This window comes from Carassius carassius, chromosome 13, assembly GCF_963082965.1.
Source record: "Carassius carassius chromosome 13, fCarCar2.1, whole genome shotgun sequence".
In the NCBI taxonomy this organism is placed as follows: Eukaryota; Metazoa; Chordata; class Actinopteri; order Cypriniformes; family Cyprinidae; genus Carassius; species Carassius carassius.
This window is the reverse complement of record NC_081767.1, coordinates 16,746,431-16,766,653: the sequence shown is the minus strand read 5'-3', so window position 1 is coordinate 16,766,653 and position 20,223 is coordinate 16,746,431. Positions and strand designations below refer to the sequence as shown.

Sequence of the window (20,223 nt, the reverse complement as noted above, 5' to 3'; positions counted from 1 at the left end):
AGTACATAATGAGAGTGATTGCTTGTGTGAATTAGTTAAATCATTTCTTTATTAATTGTGAAGATGTGGGTTGATAATAGATCCTTCAAAAGTAGAAAAATATATGCTATAATAACTTTTGAGTTTCTAAGCTACTTCAGTGATAAATCACAGGACAGCGCTGACAACTAGTTTCTGTTTTCATGCCACAATGCAGCTGCGCAAGCACGGTAGCTCGATATAATACACATCGGATCATATGTCTAAATTGGCAAACCGTAGGCTAATACACATAAACCATAATACACATACAACTGACAGAGTTTAGTGACGACGCAAGGCTCTGTGTTTTATGTCAATTTTTCGATTAATCGTCCAGCCCTAATTATCAGTATTTGACAAAATAGCTGGCTAAATCAAGTTTAAAAAAGTTATTAATCTTACTTTAATCAGATGTTCAGTTAAGATGACATCGAAAGATGAAATACTCCAAAAAACACACTGGTGGCACTTGAATGAGCTGTAAGCTGCAACAGAACACACACACACACACACACACACACGGTAACTTATTAATTATGAATTAATATGGTAAGAAATAATGGTATGAATCTTTTGAAATGGCACATTTATTACATGTTAAAAGCTGTAGTTGTGGACCTTTATCAGTATTTGACCAAATTAAGTTTAAAACAGTTTTTAATCTTACTTTCCTCAAACGAATGATGAAATAGAAAGAAGAAATACTCCAAAAAACACACTGGTAGCACTTGAATGAGTTGTAAGCTGCAACAAAACACACACACGGTAACTTATTAATTATGAATTAATATATGAAATAATGATCTGAAACAACATAACATGAGGTGGAGAGTTATATGTAAAAAAAAATAGACTCAAACAACTAGAAGTTCAGTGAAAGAAAACAGGTAAGTTAACGTTAGGCCTAACATTAGCTTATCTCGCCTGCTATTTTACTTTGAAAGGAGTGAAAATTTGCGTTTAGGTCGGTTTGGACTGAAACCTTATTTAAAAAGCTCATTAAATCACCCCACCTCATAGAAAGATAAAGAAATTCTGTCCAAATAGCGTTTTACTCAAAAGGTTATTTGCCAAATTACTTTTCACTCAAATCTGAGTTAACGCTAATGACACTGAAGAGCTAACTTGGCTACAGTCATTTTTAAAAATTACAAACATTCAAAAAAAAAAAAGCAATTAACGGTAAAGTTACTGGATACAACTGTACAAATAAAGCATATTTTAACTATTCTTACCGTGTTCAGACTTCACCGACCTGTCGGCTCCAGCTTTTCCACGGTGAGGAGAAGGATTCAGTGACGACGATAATTGAAAAAGGCGCGTCCGGTAAGTGAATCCGCCCAGCGTCTGTGACGAGCACGCAAACTGGCAGTGCGGAGGCGGGGCATATTCTGTGCGCGTTGTCGAATTGAATCCGAGCGTAGAGCGGAGCAGGCGACTTGAAGGCGGATTCCCCCCCGGAGTCTGTTGCTATCTGGGAAGCTGAATTGGTGTATCTAATATAATTTTAACCTCATTGAGGAACTCAATTCGAGGGTTAATTAAGTGATTGATGGCTCTTCATGTCTATGCAAATTCACGTATTGCTGTAAACTTGGGATTCCACATTTTAATTCTTTTAAACTCATTCTTCCCTAACGTTCTATCTTCCTGCAACTTGTGTGAATGTGAGTGTGTGTGCTTACGTGTTAGTTTATATGTCTTAGATTTATCTAATAAAGACTTATTCATATTGAAAAGAGAAGTATCTTGTGTTTTGTGCTTACTGTTAAGTTAATGTCTTAAACTGCCGATCTCATTACGGTGCTAATTAATAGTGTTTTCACTATATTTTGGATATTAATATCCAGTGCAGATTTGATGTTAAACAGCTCATTCAGTAAATCGCAGGGCGCCTTAGTGATCAACCATGAAACAGTGATTATGTTCAAATTACCTTTAAAATCTTTCCTTTGAGCTAAATTTACCTGTTTCCCTTACAATGGGCTCAGGGATACTTCCAGAAAATATTGTCGGTGAACACAATCCATCATCCCATTCGCCGCTGCCAGCTAAAACTCTATAGGTAAAAAAAGAAGTCATATCTAAACATGATCCAGGAGCGCAGGCGTTTTCTCTGGGCCAAAGCTCATTTAAAATGGACTGTGGTAAAGTGGAAAACTGCTCTGTGGTCAGACAAATAAAAATTTGAAGTTCTTTTTGGAAAACTGGGATGTCATAGTCATCCGGACTAAAGAGGACAAGGACAACCCAAGTTGTTATCAGCGCTCAGTACAGAAGACTGCATCTCTGATGATATGGGGTTGCATGAGTGCGTGTGGCATGGGCAGCTAACACATCTGGAAAGGCACCATCAATGCTGAAAGATATATCCAAGTTCTAGAACAACATATGCTCCCATCCAGACATCGTCTCTTTCAGGGAAGACCTGGCATTTTCCAACATGACAATGCCAGACCACATACTGCATCAGTTACAACATCAAGGCTGCATAGAAGAAGGATCCAGGTACTGAAATGGCCAGCCTGCATTCCAGATCTTTCACACATAGAAAACATTTGGCGCATCATAAAGAGGAAGATGCAACAAAAAAGGCCTATATTATATATATAAGCCTGTATTAGACAAGAATGGGACAACATTCCAATTCCTAAACTTGAGCAACTTGTCTCCTCAGTCCCCAGATGTTAGCAGACTGTTATAAAAAGAAGAGGGGCTGCCACACAGTGGTAAACATTGCCAGGTCCCAACTTTTTAGAGATGTGTTGATGCCATGAAATTTGCAACTTATTTTTCCCTTAAAATTATACATTTTCTCAGTTTAAACATTTGATGTGTTATCTATGTTGTATTCTGAATCAAATATTGAAATTTGAAACTTCCACATCATTCATTCACAGCATTCTGTTTTTATTCACAATTTGTACAGTGTGCCAACTTTTTTGGAATCGGGTTTGTAGATATATTATCTATATAAAAAAGAAAATTTAGAACAATTTACATGCAGGAAAAAAAGGATCTTGTTTGGAAGAGGGAAGAGTGAGGGCCAAAGTGGAGAAGAGAAAGGAGAGAAAGTCTGGTTCATTCCCTGCAGAGATTGCTACCTATTTTTAAAAACTAATCTTGAGGCTCCAATTGTTCCAAATTAAGCAGAACTATGCTGTTTTCATAAATTAATTTATGTATTTGATATTTGACAATTTATTTCATCTGAGGCGGCAACTTCTGCAGTAGAGTGACCAGACTCAAGAGGAAGAGCTCATCCTCTGAGCTTGGAAGCGGTGCTGGAGCTACAGGACAGGTAAGGATTGCTTCTAGGTGCTGCCGCTCCACATCTGATGGCTGCTCCCTAGGCCTTCTCTGAGCTTTTCTTCTCGGTGGTGCTGTATCAAATGACAACACATTTTGTACAATGAGAAGGCAGAAAAGGATTAAACTCATTCACAAACCTTGTGTGAGGCTATGAGTGCATACTTTAAATTTAATATGCATGTAAACATGGTCAAATTGCCTGTACACACCTGTGGGTACAGCAGCAGATGTTGAAGGGCCGGCAGGGGAAGCAAAAGCAGCAGCAGGTTCTGGCAGAGGGGACCTAGGCTCACTGCCATCAAAAGAACCAGTTGGCTCTGTCATGACCAAATTAAATATAAATATTATTATATACATAAATATTAATAACTTTACACACATTGCACATTACACCAGACAAAGAGAAATTAAGACTTTTCATCATAAAAAACAACAACATATCTGCCCTGTTGTGTTACTTCACTTGTCAACACACCTCCTGTCTCTGAGTGCCCTGCGGCTTGCTTGTGTGTAGCCCTGGTCCTCGGGCGTTAGCATTCGTTAGCTTGTCATTAGCGTTTTCATTCGTACCTATAGCTGTTTTTTTTTCTCCTCTCCTCTCTCTCGCTCCAGTTTTTCACAAGTTCATCAAACACGGTGAGTAATGGCTTCTCCTGCTATTGTTATTTGCACCTCTTGCCACATGTACAGTTTATCTATCTCTGTCGCAGATGAGGGATTCACATGTGATAAATGCAGGGAAATAGTTAGGCTGACAGAGAAGATTTCAGAATTAGAGACACGCATCCAAACTTTAATTGAGGACAGTAAGAATGTTAGGGCTCTAGATACGGCTTTGGATGCGTCTAGCTCAGGGATTCCTGTACATTGTTTGGTTCCGGCAACAGAGCCCCTGCAGCAGGGCAACTGGGTGACAGTGAGGCAGCATAGTCGTGGGTCAAAACACCGCTCTTCTGTTCCGATCAAAACATTAAACAGGTTCTCCCCACTCAGTGATGCACCCACTGAGAAACCTGATGAAAGTGCTCTAGTTATTGGTGATTCTATTGTACGGAACGTGAATATAGAGACACCAGCCACCATAGTCAAATGTTTACCGGGAGCCAGAGCGCCTGACATCTTGGCAAATTTAAAAGTGCTGGCTAATGCTAAACGTAAATACAGTAAGATTGTTATTCATGCTGGCGCTAATGATGTTCGACTTCGCCAGTCGGAGATCACTAAAAATAACATTAAAGAGGTGTGTGAACTTGCAAGCACGATGTCAGACACTGTAATATGCTCTGGTCCCCTCCCTGCTTACCGTGGTGATGAGATGCATAGCAAATTGTCATCACTCAATGGCTGGATGTCTATGTGGTGCCCACAGAATAACATAGGTTTCATAGACAATTGGACAAGCTTTTGGGGCAGACCTGACCTGTTGAAAAGAGATGGTCTTCATCCCTCCTGGTGTGGCGCCACTCTTCTCTCTAGAAATACGGCAAATAGTCTTAGTGTTTATACTTGACTAACTGGGGCCCAGGTCAGGAAGCAGATAGACTGGCTAAACTGACCGTCTGCTAGCTGCCTCACGTCACAGAGGTCAGCTAATTGTCAGCACATAGAGACTCTTTCACCTAGATATCACACTATAGAGACTGTGTCTGTTCCCCGAACTAGAAAATACAAAAAACGTCCAAACCAAGTTAAGATTAACAATTTAATTGACGTTCAACAAATAAAAAACAGATGCAATATGGATAAACAAATGATAAAGCTTGGCTTATTGAGTATCAGATCCCTTTCTACGAAAACACTTTTTGTAAATAGTATGATCACTGATCATAATATAGATGTGCTCTGTTTGACAGAAACCTGGCTAAAACCTGATGATTACATTATTTTAAATGAGTCCACCCCCAAGATTACTCTTATAAACATGAGCCACGTCTAAAAGGCAAAGGGGGAGGTGTTGCTTCAATTTATAACAACATTTTCAGGATTTCTCAGAGGGCATGCTTCAAGTATAACTCGTTTGAAGTAATGGTGCTTCATATAACATTATCCAGAGAAACAAATGTTAATGATAAATCCCCTGTTATGTTTGTACTGGCTACTGTATACAGGCCACCAGGGCACCATACAGACTTTATTAAAGAGTTTAGTGATTTTACATCTGAGTTAGTTCTGGCTGCAGATAAAGTTTTAATAGTTGGTGATTTTAATATCCATGTTGGTAATGAAAAAGGTGCATTGGGATCAGCATTTATAGACATTGTGAACTCTATTGGGGTTAGACAACACGTTTCAGGACCTACTCATTGTCGAAATCATACTCTAGATTTAATACTGTCACATGGAATTGATGTTGATAGTGTTGAAATTATGCAGCCAAGTGATGATATCTCAGATCATTATTTAGTTTTGTGCAAACTTCATAAAGCCAAAATTGTAAATTCTACTTCTTGTTACAAGTATGGAAGAACCATCACTTCTACCACAAAAGACTGCTTTTTAAGTTATCTTCCTGATGTATCCAAATTCCTTAGCATATCCAAAACCTCAGAACAACTTGATGATGTAACAGAAACTATGGACTCTCTCTTTTCTAGCACTTTAAATACAGTTGCTCCTTTATGCTTAAGGAAGGTTAAGGAAAACAGTTTGACACCATGGTATAATGAGCATACTCGCACCCTAAAGAGAGCAGCCCGAAAAATAGAGCGCAGCTGGAGGAAAACAAAACTAGAGGTATTTCGTATTGCTTGGCAGGAAAGTAACCTATCCTACAGAAAAGCATTAAAAACTGCTAGATCCGATTACTTTTCTTCTCTTTTAGAAGAAAACAAATATAACCCCAGGTATTTATTCAATACAGTGGCTAAATTAACGAAAAATAAAGCCTCAACAAGTGTTGACATTTCCCAACACCACAGCAGTAATGACTTTATGAACTACTTTACTTCTAAAATCGATACTATTAGAGATAAAATTGCAAACATTCAGCTGTCAGCTACAGTATTGCATCAGACAGTGCACTATAGACCCCTGAGGAACAGTTCCACTCATTCTCTACTATACTGTAGGAGAGGAAGAATTGTGTAAACTTGTTAAATCATCTAAACCAACAACATGTATGTTAGACCCTATACCATCTAAGCTCCTAAAAGAGGTGCTTCCAGAAGTCATAGATCCTCTTCTGACTATTATTAATTCCTCATTGTCATTAGGATATGTCCCCAAAACCTTCAAACTGGCTGTTATTAAGCCTCTCATCAAAAAACCACAAATTGACCCCAAAGAACTAGTTAATTATAGGCCAATCTCGAATCTCCCTTTTCTGTCCAAGATACTAGAACTATACTTGTATCCTCACAATTATATACCTTCTTAGAGAAAAATAGTATATGTGAGGATTTCCAGTCAGGATTTAGACCGTATCATAGTACTGAGACTGCTCTCCTTAGAGTTACAAATGATCTGCTCTTATCATTTGATCGTGGGTGTATCTCTCTATTAGTTTTATTGGATCTTAGTGCTGCGTTTGACACAATTGACCACAACATTCTTTTGCATAGACTTGAACACTTTGTTGGCATTAATGGAAGTGCATTAGCATGGTTTAAATCGTACTTATATGACCGCCATCAGTTCGTAGCAGTGAATGAAGATGTATCATATCGATCACAAGTGCAGTATGGAGTACTTCAAGGCTCAGTACTAGGGCCGCTACTCTTCATGCTTTATATGTTACCCTTGGGAGATATCATAAGGAAACATGGTGTTAGCTTTCACTGTTATGCTGATGATACTCAGCTCTATATTTCTTCGCGGCCCGGGGAAACACACCAATTTGAAAAACTAATGGAATGCATAGTTGATATAAAAAAACTGGATGACGAGTAATGTCTTACTGCTAAATTCTGAAAAAAAAAAGGTGTTAATTATAGGACGTAAAAACTCTGCTTATAATAACCTAGAACACTGTCTAAGACTTGATGGTTGCTCTGTCAATTCTTCGTCATCATTTAGGAACCTAGGTGTGCTATTTGATCGCAATCTTTCCTTAGAAAGCCACGTTTCTAGCATTTATAAAACTGCATTTTCCATCTCAAAAATATATCTAAATTACGGCCTATCATCTCAATGTCAAATGCAGAAATGTTAATCCATGCATTTATGACCTCAAGGTTAGATTATTGTAATGCTTATTGGGTGGTTGTTCTGCATGCTTAGTAAACAAACTACAGCTATTCCAAAATGCAGCAGCAAGAGTTCTTACTAGAACCAGGAAGTATGACCATATTAGCCCGGTCTTGTCAACACTGCACTGGCTCCCTATCAAACCTCGTATAGATTTCAAAATATTGCTTATTACTTATCAAGCCCTGAATGGTTTAGCACCTCAGTATTTGAATGAGCTCCTTTTACATTATAATCCTCTACGTCCGCTACGTTCTCAAAACTCAGGCAATTTGATAATACCTAGAATATCAAAATCAACTGCGGGCGGCAGATCATTTTCCTATTTGGCGCCTAAACTCTGGAATAACCTACCTAACATTGTTCGGGAGGCAGACACACTCTTGCAGTTTAAATCTAGATTAAAGACCCATCTCTTTAACCTGACTTACACGTAACATACTAACATGCTTTTAATATCCAAATCCGTTAAAGGATTTTTAGGCTGCATTAATTAGGTAAACCAGAACCGGGAACACTACCCATAACACCCTATGTACTTGCTACATCACTAGAAGAATGGCATCTACGCTAATATTTGTCTGTTTCTCTCTTATTCCGAGGTCACCGTAGCCACCAGATCCAGTCTGTATCCAGATCAGAGGGTCACTGCAGTCACCCGGATCCAGTACGTATCCAGACCAGATGGTGGATAATCACCTAGAAAGGACCTCTACAGCCCTGAAAGACATTAGAGACCAGGACAACTAGAGCCCCAGATACAGATCCCCTGTAAAGACCTTGTCTTAGAGGACCACCAGGACAAGACCACAGGAAGCAGATGATTCTTCTGCACAATCTGACTTTGCTGCAGCCTGGAATTGAACTACTGGTTTCGTCTGGTCAGAGGAGAACTGGCCCCCCAACTGAGCCTGGTTTCTCCCAAGGTTTTTTTCTCCATTCTGTCACTGATGGAGTTTCGGTTCCTTTCCGCTGTCGCCTCTGTCTTGCTTAGTTGGGGTCACTTCATCTACAGAGATATCGTTGACTTGATTGCAAATAAATGCACAGACAATATTTAATTGGCATCACTGAATTCAATGGTGAACTGCCTTTAACTATCATTTTGCATTATTGACACACTGTTTTCCTAATGAATGTTGTTCAGTTGCTTTGACGCAATGTGTTTTGTTTAAAGCGCTATATAAATAAAGATGACTTGACTTGACTTGACTTGACTCATACCCCCTCTCCATATTGCCGCTTGTCTCCCACGGGGAGATGAAGGGGTTGAGGAAAGACAGGACCGCAGAGTACTTCCACTTTTTCCCTGACCCTGCTGCTGACCCACTCCTCTTCTCTGTCTCCTTTCTCCTCTCCTTTAAATATGTGTCCCTCAGACCCTTCCACTTCTTTCTGCACACTTCATCTGGATAAACACATCAACTCAATATGTATATATAGCTTAAATTGAGTGTTCAAAAAAAGAGCGTTTTTGAGTAAAGAACTTACCAGATTGTCCGACCTCCTCACTCTCTTTTTTCCAAACAAGATCCTTTTTATTCCTGTTTCTTTAGAAGTATGAAGTGTCATACAGCTCCAGGTATCCACATAGAGCGATAATGACTTTGTCCTCCATTCTTGTTTCGGATTTTCCCTGCACTCACTATGTTGTAATCATGTCACTTACTAGAGCAAGCACCTGATTGGTTAACACGGTGCGCAATTTCTCCAAAGTTTAGATTTTTCTACTTGCGCGATTCAAAACACCCGAATCGCATCATAAGCGCCGCATCGCTCATTCACGTGAATCACACCGCAGGTTGTGTATTCGCGTCTTTGTATTGTAACATGTAAATCACTCCCGCTTAATGCTTCATTCGCGTCTGGTGTGAACGCACTATAACACACTAATCAGAGGTGGAAAGTAACGAATTACATTTACTCGCGTTACTGTAATTGAGTAGCTTTTTTGTGTACTAATACTTTTTAAAGTATTTTTTTAAATCTGTAATTTTACTTTTACTTAAGTATATTTTGTTTAAAGTATTGTACTTCGCTACATTTTAAAACACATTAATTACTGAGTAAAAAACAAAAAACAAAAAAAAAAAAATCGCTCCCTGGAAACTACGTCAGTAAATAATGGGCAGGAGGGCAAACTGGCGCTAAAATCACAAGAAAGATGCAGACGGTCAAAACAGGCGTTAGTGGTGCAGACACCGCTGAAAACGAAACCCCGTCATATTCTGAAGTTGAACTCGAAGGAAATGAAGTGAACCCCTGGCCATATGTATGCTCTATTATGCAGTGTAAGCTGTACTTGCTTAGGAAGACCAAACTAGCAGCTTATAAAATCTCGACAAGACATCAACCCTTCGCAAGAATGTAGAGGTAAGCTAAATAATTGCATCGTTGCATTGGTGGTTAAAATGAAGCTTTGACATTTTAGCAAGAGGTTTTGCACAAATTAGCCAAAAAGACAGTGGTGAGGAGTGTGCTATATATATCATCTGCGATAATATCATATTTTTTGTTTTAATGATGTGCGCGCTTATAGTGCGTTCTTTCACTGTGTGATTCAGTCTCCTAAAATGCATTTAGAATCATAGGCGCCGATACCGTGGAGCACCCACGGAAAATACCGAGCACCCACGGAAAATGAGCACCCACGTGTGCCAGTGCCAGACTGCCAGTAGGCTACATTTATTTAAAATTAAACATTGCAGTTGGCGCTATGAAGCGTCTGCCACACTGTGATTGGTTATGTTGTTGTCAGTGTCAGTGACATAACCAGTCGCATGCATGTTCCATATCCTATCCACCAATCACAGCGTTTCTGAAAACGTCCCATCCCCCACTTTACAGTGCCGTGCGAGTATGTAATCATTTACTGCTTTCCGTAATCACTAATCATTAATCAGACTAAAATGGACAGATTTGTTATAAAAAAAGCCAAACCTATTAATATTGATATATCGACATTATTTTACTGGATCTAGTGGCTTTGGCTTTTTGTGAATAAACGTCCAGTATTTTTTCTCTTTCAAAGTTTTGTCTGTCATGTTCTTCCACCTCATTTCATACCCAGCAGTACGTTAATATGTAAATGTTACGGTACATTCCCTAGACTCCTTAAAGTTCGTAACAGGGTTTAAATGGGAACATTTTTCTGCTCAAGTATAGGCCTATATACGGTTTAAAAGAGGAAAAACTAATGGACACAAAAGTAGCCTACTTTTGGACAGAATACAAGTTCTTTGTTAAATACATAAAATAAAAAAATATTTTTTTAGCCTATATGAATAATGGATTCGAAACCTCAAAGAAAAGCCATGCCACTATCAAAAGAAACCTCGAAACATAAATGAGGTAGACATTCCCAGAAACTCATTATTTTAGTCGCAACAATCGGTTAATGGAAACGCTGTCCTTTCGCAATAGTCTTTTAATCAATATTTACAAAACATTAATTTCCCAAGAAGCTGAACGCATTAGCGGTTACGTGTCAGTTAAACTTTTCATCTCCAATCCTGTTTGTATTTTTGAGAAGTGACGCTGTTGTGTGTGTTTGTATCGGCCGCTGTCCATTAGCCTAAGGTTCTGAAATGCAATATTTTTTTAATAGCCTAGTCTATTTTTTAATTTTTTAAATGGCTTGCGCCCTTGAGCACCCACGGAGAAAAACATAAATCGGCGCCTATGTTTAGAATGATCACAAAATTGAAGATATAGGGGCAGAAAATTCACATATTTATATAATTTCATACATTAAATCAAAATCACACAAAGAATGCCGTCTTTTCCTCCAAAAATCATCATGAATATATACATACATACATATATATATAACAGTTCAGTAAACAAGTTAATTAAGAGACTTGCGTTTTAGACACCATATTGCCTTTTTTAGCTCTATTTCTAAAACAGAAAATAATTCCAAACACAGCCACCAAAGCACAGTTTTGCGTCTCTGAGCAACGTGACAGTGTTTCGTTCCTGAATGAATCAACCGTTTAAATGATTCGGTTCAATCGCAATGACTCACTTATTAACAGTGACTTGCTGACACATACTGGCCATTTTAATATCACATTTAAAGTATCTTTTGATTTTTTTAAATAATTAATTTCTTATAATTTCAAATGAGTATTCAACATTTTATGTTTTGTATATCAAAACATTATTCATGCATTTGTAACTGCAGGTTAAATGCATTCTTGTCCTGCACTAGTGTAATAGATCTAAATGCCACTTCCAATGAATCTTCTGCATTTCCTCTGCATTAAAAGATGAGTTTGTTGATACTGATTTGCCTGGTAACAGCCCAAATGTTTTATTATTCTAAATAACTGATTCCTTTAATTAAAAACAACTAGTTTGAGATTAATAGACCTATACCAGGGGTGTCAAACTCAGTTCCTGGAGGGCCATAGCCCTGCAGAGTTTAGTTTTAACCCTGCTCCAGCACACATATCATGTAGTTTTCAAATAAACCTAAATGATTAGATTAGCTGGATCAGGTGTGTTTAATTAGGGTTATATCTAAACTGTGCAGGACTGTGGCCCTCCAGGAACTGAGTTTGACACCCTTGGCCTGTCCCATTTTTGACTCCCTCCCACTGTTAAAATGTAACTAAGTAATTTTTACTCTGAGTAAATTTTAAATGAGCTACTTTTTACTTTTACTTGAGTTGATTTTTAGACTGGTACTTTTACTTGTACTTAAGTAAAATTTCATTAATGTAATGGTACTTTTACTTGAGTAGAATATTTTTGTACTCTTTCCACCTCTGACACTAATACACTTCTAATATCCAAATCTGTTAAAGGATTTTTAGGCTGCATTAATTAGGTAAACCGGAACCAGGAACACTTCCCATAACACCCGATGTACTTGCTACATCATTAGAAGAATGGGATCTACGCTTATATTAGTCTGTTTCTCTCTTATTCCTATGTCACTGAAGCCACCAGATCCAGTCTGTATCCTGATCAGAGGGTCACTGCAGTCACCCGGATCCAGTACGTATCCAGCCCAGATGGTGGATCAGCACCTAGAAAGGACCTCTACAGCCCTGAAAGACAGCAGAGACCAGGACAACTAGATGAGCTGCAGAGACAGATCCCCTGTAAAGACCTTGTCTCAGACGACCACCGGGACCAGATGATTCGTCTGCAAAATCTGACTTTGCTGCAGCCTTGAATTGAACTGCTGGTTTTATCTGGTCAGAGAAGAGCCTGGTTTCTCCCAAGGATTTTTCTCCATTCTGTCACCAATGGAGTTTTGGTTCCTTGCCACTGTTGCCTCTGGCTTGATTAGTTGGGGACACTTAATTTACAGCAATATCATACAGCGAAATGCATCAACTTTGCAATGTGGATCGCTGGATCGGCTTTCAATGTTGATGAAGCGGAGTACTGCCCGTGGTCATCTCATGTGGTTGCTGCAAGCCCAACGGACGTTCCTTTGTAGAATTTGCCAGCCTCAGCGTTCTTAAGCCTGCCCACCTCTGCTCACTCAAGCCGGCCTCTGCTCACTCTAGGCCACGGCTCACTCTAGGCCTCCATTCACTCAAGGCTGCGATGTGTGACGCTGTTTCATTGAGAAAGCAAAACTACTTTGTTTGGCCTTCCAAAAGAGGACATGACTAGAAATCATGTTTAAATCACGTTTATAATGGGTTTTAAGTTTATGTCTCAGGACAGGGCATCACAATATGTTAAGAGATGTAACATTTCCATCACACACTTGAGGTATTCGGCACTGGATAGCTGGCCAATCAGAGCACACTGCGCTTTTCAGAGAGATGAGCTTTGTAAAAATCTACGCGTTTCAGAAGGCGGGCATAGAGGAGAAACAATAATCTATGGTATGTGGAAAATAATGTTTTTTTGTTTTTTTTTTTACCTTAATCCGTATAAACACATTTCATTACACCAAATAATGTTCTTTTTAGCATACTAAATATACTATGTATATTCATACTATGTATGATTTCCTCCCATACAGCAAAATGTGGCATAATGGACTAAGATGATAAAGACCAAACTCAGTATGGCTATCTTCATTACTAAAATGATGTATTGTCTTTTTCTTGCAGGATCCTGCACCTAAAGTAATTTTAATTGTTTAAACACCACAGTATCTTGTCTCCATTGGCAACATGATGTCGCAGGTAGCGGAAAGTGCAATATTCAATCAAAAAGTAATCAATAAATATAACAAAATAAAAAAGGCTGCAAGTGATGTCACTAGTGGAAGCGCAAGTATCTGAGAGTGGAAGTCAGAGAAGTCTGAATTAGAGGTCTTCACGGGTCAAAAAATTCGTGCCCGAACCCGAAAGAGACCCGTAATGTACTACACCGAACCGACCCGGACCCGTCTAATATATCAAAAGCTGGACCCGGACCCGTGTAGATCCGAGAAATGCCTACCCGGACCCGACCCAGACCCGTAGTTATTTGAAAGCTGGACCCGAACCCGCCGGGAAGACACAGACCCGACTGGACCCGACTGGACCCGACTGTCACATATTCCACCTTAAATTGCTATTACAAGTCAATAAACCTGTTGCGAAAAATACTGCTTTTTGTCTTACCTAATTTAAAGAGCCGTAGTCTCTCTTCCTTGTACCTGACTGCCTGTGATGCATTGCAATCCTCCGAGAAGAAAGTTATTCATGTTATTCCTCTCTTTATTCCAAGTCCAAGCTGAATCCACTCATTATTTCAGCTTCAAAAGTCCACTTGATGTCACGGTGACGGATGACAAATGCTACTGTGCATCTGTACATTCTGACTCCAGTTAACTCGCATAATAACCTCAACTGTTTGCCCTTTTGAACTATAATAACGATCGCTCGTGCAATGCCATGGCCACTGACATTATTTATTTGCTATCATCTGATCGCTGTGCTCTCTGCTCTGCATCGAGTCTGAATCTGACCACTAAAACTTTAAGATTAAACGGTTCATTTATAATATTATAAAAATGGGAGAAAATGTAAAACGCGGTTTGGTGCTCGAAATGTCCCTCACTGGTTGCCATAGAAACATGAAATGCACTAGAGACTGCACATGCGTGCTAGCTGTATCAACCTAAAATATGCTTTAACGCAATTTGAGCGTCGTAGAAAACATTAATGTGACAGTTCACCTCAGATTGTGTTGCTGATTTGAAATATATATTAGTGTGTCATGTCTGCAAGCATTAATACCGTGCGTGCACTTGTATTAACTCTGAGTCTGCAAGCTCTACTTCTAAAAGCAGAGAGAGAGAGAGCGATCACTTTTTTTGGCTCACTCTTTTCTTTTCCTAATTTTACAAGTTGCAAGTTACAAAAAACACAAGCAGTCTTTGATCACGGCCGGGTGTTCTCCGAGTCTGATGACTCGGATCGCACGGATATTACACACAATGTTAAACATACCCGGGACCCGAGGTAATAGATTCGGACCCGACCCGGACCCGGCTGATGATTTAAAATATAGACCCGAACCCGTACGGGTCCCGGGTCGGGTCCCGGGTCGACGGGTCTCGGGTGCACTGTGAAGACCTCTAGTCTGAATGTGCAAGTGCATGCCAGACTCTTCTCAGAACACTGAGAGCACATCTATAAAGTTTTTTTTTTTTTTTTTTTTAGCAAAAAGGAATTTTAGAAAACGTATTAAATACAAGTTAACCAAGTTAAAATTTTCATTTTCATAGTGTTTATCTTGTTTGTCTATTTGTATTTTGTTATTGTACTATAGGAACATCACAATATTTTGAGATAAATTGGTGTCTTTTATTGTGTTTGTGATGGCTAAGGCCACACTTAATAAATTGACTATTTTATTTCAATTGTTATATTTTCTTTTTTAATTTATTTAATTTCTTTGTAGGAGATATTATTTTTTTTTATTTTTTTTGAGGGATTAATTGGTTTGTTTGCTTGTCTATACATTACTATTCATTTATTTTTTGTTTCTTTAATATTATTTACCCAAAACATTTTGTGTTAGAGGGGCATGTTGTCTGTTTACACGCATTAAAGATTGAAGAGCGACACAATTCATTACTAGATTTCATGCTAGTGATTGAATAAACCCACAACTAGACAAAGTTGTGTTTAATTTATTCGTTTATTTTTATTTATTTATTTATTTTGAACAATTGTGTATCTTACACGTGATTCTGCCAGGATCCATGACTGCAGCATGGAACAAACACCTGTTGTCTTTTATATCCTTTGCTAGGAACTAAGGGAAATGTAGTTTTGAGCCTTAACTGGGTTTGGTTTGTTTGTTCTTTGGATGTGTTATGTATAAAGGCCATTTTTTGTGTTTCAGTTTAGTTTCATTATTGTTTTATGTTGAATGTAATTTCATGTTTATATAGTTTATTTGTACATACATACACACACACACACACACACACACACACATATATATATATATATGTGTGTGTGTGTGTGTGTGTGTGTGTGTTTGTGTATTTATTCCCCTTTCTTTGAGGTTTAATGTACTATATGTTGAATTGAGATCCTGTAAGACCCTATAAATATAAAAAGTTTGATTTGGGTTAAAGTGTTAAAATTTTCTATGACTGAGTTAGTTCTGGTGAGCAATCCCTGGAGAAATATCTGAGGCCCAGGACTCAGTAATGTGCCGATATTTCATTTATTAGTAAGTTTTCTTTTCCTTTCTGTTTTCCCATTTCCTTCTGCACCTTCGGCATCAGTACATGAGTGTGGCAGTTAATAAAACTAAAATTCTAAAGACTCCTTATAGTGCTATTAGCAAGTAATTCACCATTTTTCCAACTTTCATTACCTTTTTTTTCTCTACTTTAATCTACATTTTTATATTATTATATATTGTAACTGTCTCATGTGTGGATACAAAAGTGTTACTCATTTATTTATTTATTGTTTATTTTATGTAAATTTAATACTTGTTGATGTTTTGGTTAAAAGAAATATATTTTTTAATATATGTAATATATGTTATATAATATATAAAATATTTGTTAGAATATTTTAAAGCAATAATATAGATATGAATATACTGTATGAAGTACACGATTAGGCAAATATGTGTATTTATAAAAGTATATCATGCACACTTAAAACACAAAACATATCAAAATTATATTTATTTTTTCCCCCCGAAAAATTGCACAATATACCATATTTGTTTATGCATATACCACAAACATTTTAAAAAAAACATTTATTTCAGTGGGGTGACAGTAAAATCTCAGATTGTGTGATATCTGATTTTTTAATATATATATATATATATATATATATATATATATATATACATAAATGAGAGTTGTGTGTATGTGTCTCAAAGGGCATTAGTTGATACTTTAGCCATTAAGTGTTTTTTGGTATTCTGCTCTGGTCTAAAGACAATAATAAAACACTTAGGAGCAAAAATACAGAGAATCAGACCAAAGCTTGAAGCTAAAATTGCAAATATCTCCACAGCTACAGTGAATTTCCCAGGAGAGCTGACATAAGCTGGAATAAATGTGATCCATACAGCACAGAATAAGAGCATACTGAATGTGATGAATTTAGCCTCATTGAAGTTATCAGGCAACATTCGGGCTAGAAAAGCTAAAACAAAGCAAAGGAAAGCTAGCAGGCCAATATAACCTAGTACAGCCCAGAAACCTATAGCTAATCCTAAACTGCATTCTAGAATGATCTTTTCTTTGTAGTGTTGCATATTGTTATAAGGAAAAGGTGGGGATATTTTTAGCCAAAGTACACATATAAGGACCTGAACAAGAGTGAAACCAAAAACACTGAGTCTCTGTTGAGGAGGCCCAAACCATTTCATGACATTACTTCCTGGAAGTGTAGCTTTGAAGGCCATTAACACCACCATCGTTTTCCCCAGAACACAGGAAATACAGAGGACAAAAGTGATCCCAAATGCTGTGTGACGTAACATACAGGACCACTCAGTGGGACGACCAATGAAAGTAAGTGAACAGAGAAAACACAGAGTCAATGAGAAGAGCAACAAGAAGCTCAACTCTGAGTTGTTGGCTCTTACTATCGGAGAAGCCCTGTTTTTGTAGAATACTAAAGTTATGCTTAAAGCTGCTAAAGCACCAGCAATAGAGAAAGCAGCCAGTATAATCCCAAGGATCTCATCCCAAGAGAGAAACTCCACTGGTTTAGGAAGACACTTGTCATTCTCATTATTGGGCCAATACTCAGGAAGGCATTTGTGACAATCTAAAGAATCTTTAGAAGATGAAGAGATCAGTGTATAACAGCCATTGATGAACCATGGGAATAAAATGGAGATATATAGGTTATCAGACTATACTGTTTTAGAATGACCCAATCATAAAGAGTCAGTGACATGAGGTTAATTGTTTGTATTACATATGAATGTATTTTACATTAAAATGAGTGACATGTTATTTTATTAATTTCAATGTGATCCATATTTTAACTTAACTCACACACACACACACACACACACACACACATAAACTATATGGTATAAAATTACTTATAAGAAACTTGCATCTTTTTTTCTTTATTTTACAATTTCATATTTTTTATTTTTTTGACCCAGAAACATTTACGATTTGTTTACAAGAATATCCAGACAAAGTACCTGTCTCATTGCTGACCTCGCCATCTGCGCAGTTAATACAGTCATAACAGCAGATAGGTCTTCCTTTGTTCACAGCCTTCCTTGTACCTGGAGGACAGCTCTCACTGCACACAGACACAGGCACCTGCAGGTGACAGGTACACTCAGCAGACTAAGATATTAACCAAGGCTCTGGGCAAAAATGCTCTGAAAGTGACAAAATGGAACAGATGTTTGAAATTATAGGGTCAAAATGTGTCATGGTGAATACCTCTGCTTTCATTTCCTTTTAGTGTAGTTCATAAAATGTATTATGAGATTCTAGGTCATTTAAGAAAATGTAGTGACCAGTTGCCATGCTGTAAATGTGGTCTGAAGAAAGAGTGCTTTTTAATGTTTATAAAACAAAGTGGTTTATTTTATTCAATTGTTTTAATTGAAGTACATGACAACAAATAACAGTATATGTGTGCTTATATGGTTATAGGTATGCTCCCAAGAATACCCCCAAAATAAATTTCAGAACATGATGAGATTTATAAATGGACAAGAAAAACACATTTTATACCTTTTCACTGCCATCATACCAAATGATAGATTTGCTCAGACTGAATTCTTGGCCTTTAGGCTTGGATGCATCATATTGACCCACTGTCGCAAAATCAACTGAACCGTCTCCCTGAAGCTGCCAATTCACAAGTTCATATGTGGCCACAGGGTCTCCATTGGTATCAAATGAGACCGAATAATTATTTTTAGTGAAATTCACTCTTTTGAGCTGATCAAAAACCTGAAAAAAAAGAAAATAATAATACAATTATATATGTATATATATATATATATATATATATATATATATATATATATATATATATATAGTCTGGTTGAATACGTATTTCATAGTATGCCTATATTGTGAAATAAATAAACAACAACAACAACGCTAATACACGATAAGAAACTTACCTGTCTGTGCTCAACTTTGATGTTTTTGTCGCAGTGCTTTTTGTTACAGATAATGCTGTGGAGGGCATGAGCTATAGCATATGTGGCTTTGTACACCATGTTAGTGACGCGCAACTGGGACGTGTCTGTGTACGGGTTCTGTAAAGCACGCAGGTTCTCCGTGCCATCACAAGCTGGCATATCAGCAGAAGAACCTGTCTGTCGTTTTAGACTACAGCTGAATGAGCTTTCCCAGAATTCTGTCAGCAGGGGAAATTTTAGTGCTTGTTTTGGAGACATGTCAAGTAGAAAATGACGAAAACCCGGGATAACAGACCTCGGTATTGCAAAACCCACAGCACCGATACACAAATTAAAACGCAGCATTTGTGGGTCTGTAACCCACGCCTCGCTCCCAATCCACTGCATCGGGGGAGGAGGCTGCTGGCTCAGTTCTTCTAAGATAAATCTCATATCACCTGCTGCCACGAAGGCAACTATAACACGAGCCGATGACTTGCGAATAACATCCGCCACTCTTTTCAGTTTGCTGCGTGGCTGAGTCCTGTAGTAGGCCTCAGAATATTCCACACAGATTCCCTCCTGCTCTGCAGCTTTCAGGAATGATGCCATGCCATTGTTCCCATAGTCTGAATCACTGCACACAGCCCCGATCCACGTCCATCCGAAGTGCTTGACCATCCGTGCCAATGCTGCCGCTTGATGGTGATCGCTGGGGATGGTCCTGAAGAAAGTAGGATGCTGTCGTTTGTCACTGAGACACGCGCATGTTGCGTAATGACTCACCTATGGTGAAGTAAATAAATAAATATAATCAAACACACACAAACACACACACACACACACACACACACACACATATATATGTGTGTGTGTGTGTGTGTCAAACTTTGCATTTACTGCATTCATCTGTTGTATGTGACTCAAAAATTAGTCTACAATAATTATTTTATATTTACATTTTTTTCTTTATTTATTTCTTTATTGTTATTATTTTCTTCTAAGAAGATTATAAAATACTTGTTTTGCGCAAGCACCTGTGGAATTCCAAGAGGACCCAAAAGTCTCGAAATGGTAACAGCCGGAGTGGAAGCAGAATCTCCGACTAGTGCGGTTACTGCAGCAGATTTTGCGCAGGAATCAGTGTCG

General features: G+C 38.1%; 1 protein-coding gene across 3 annotated transcripts in view; it reads right to left on the bottom strand.

The window, feature by feature from the left end:
• Nucleotides 1-19,824, bottom strand: part of LOC132155999 (extracellular calcium-sensing receptor-like) — a 131,295-nt gene extending 111,471 nt beyond the window's left edge. For all 3 annotated transcript variants that reach the window (XM_059564802.1, XM_059564801.1, XM_059564803.1), the window contains exons 1-3: nucleotides 19,075-19,824; nucleotides 18,677-18,898; nucleotides 18,130-18,253 (exon numbers count right to left, since the gene is read on the bottom strand). In XM_059564802.1, the coding sequence (XP_059420785.1) occupies nucleotides 18,130-18,253; nucleotides 18,677-18,898; nucleotides 19,075-19,755 (1,027 nt within the window). In that variant the 5' untranslated portion in view covers nucleotides 19,756-19,824. The remainder of the gene's footprint in view (nucleotides 1-18,129; nucleotides 18,254-18,676; nucleotides 18,899-19,074) is intronic.
• Nucleotides 19,825-20,223: the final 399 nt, after the last annotated feature.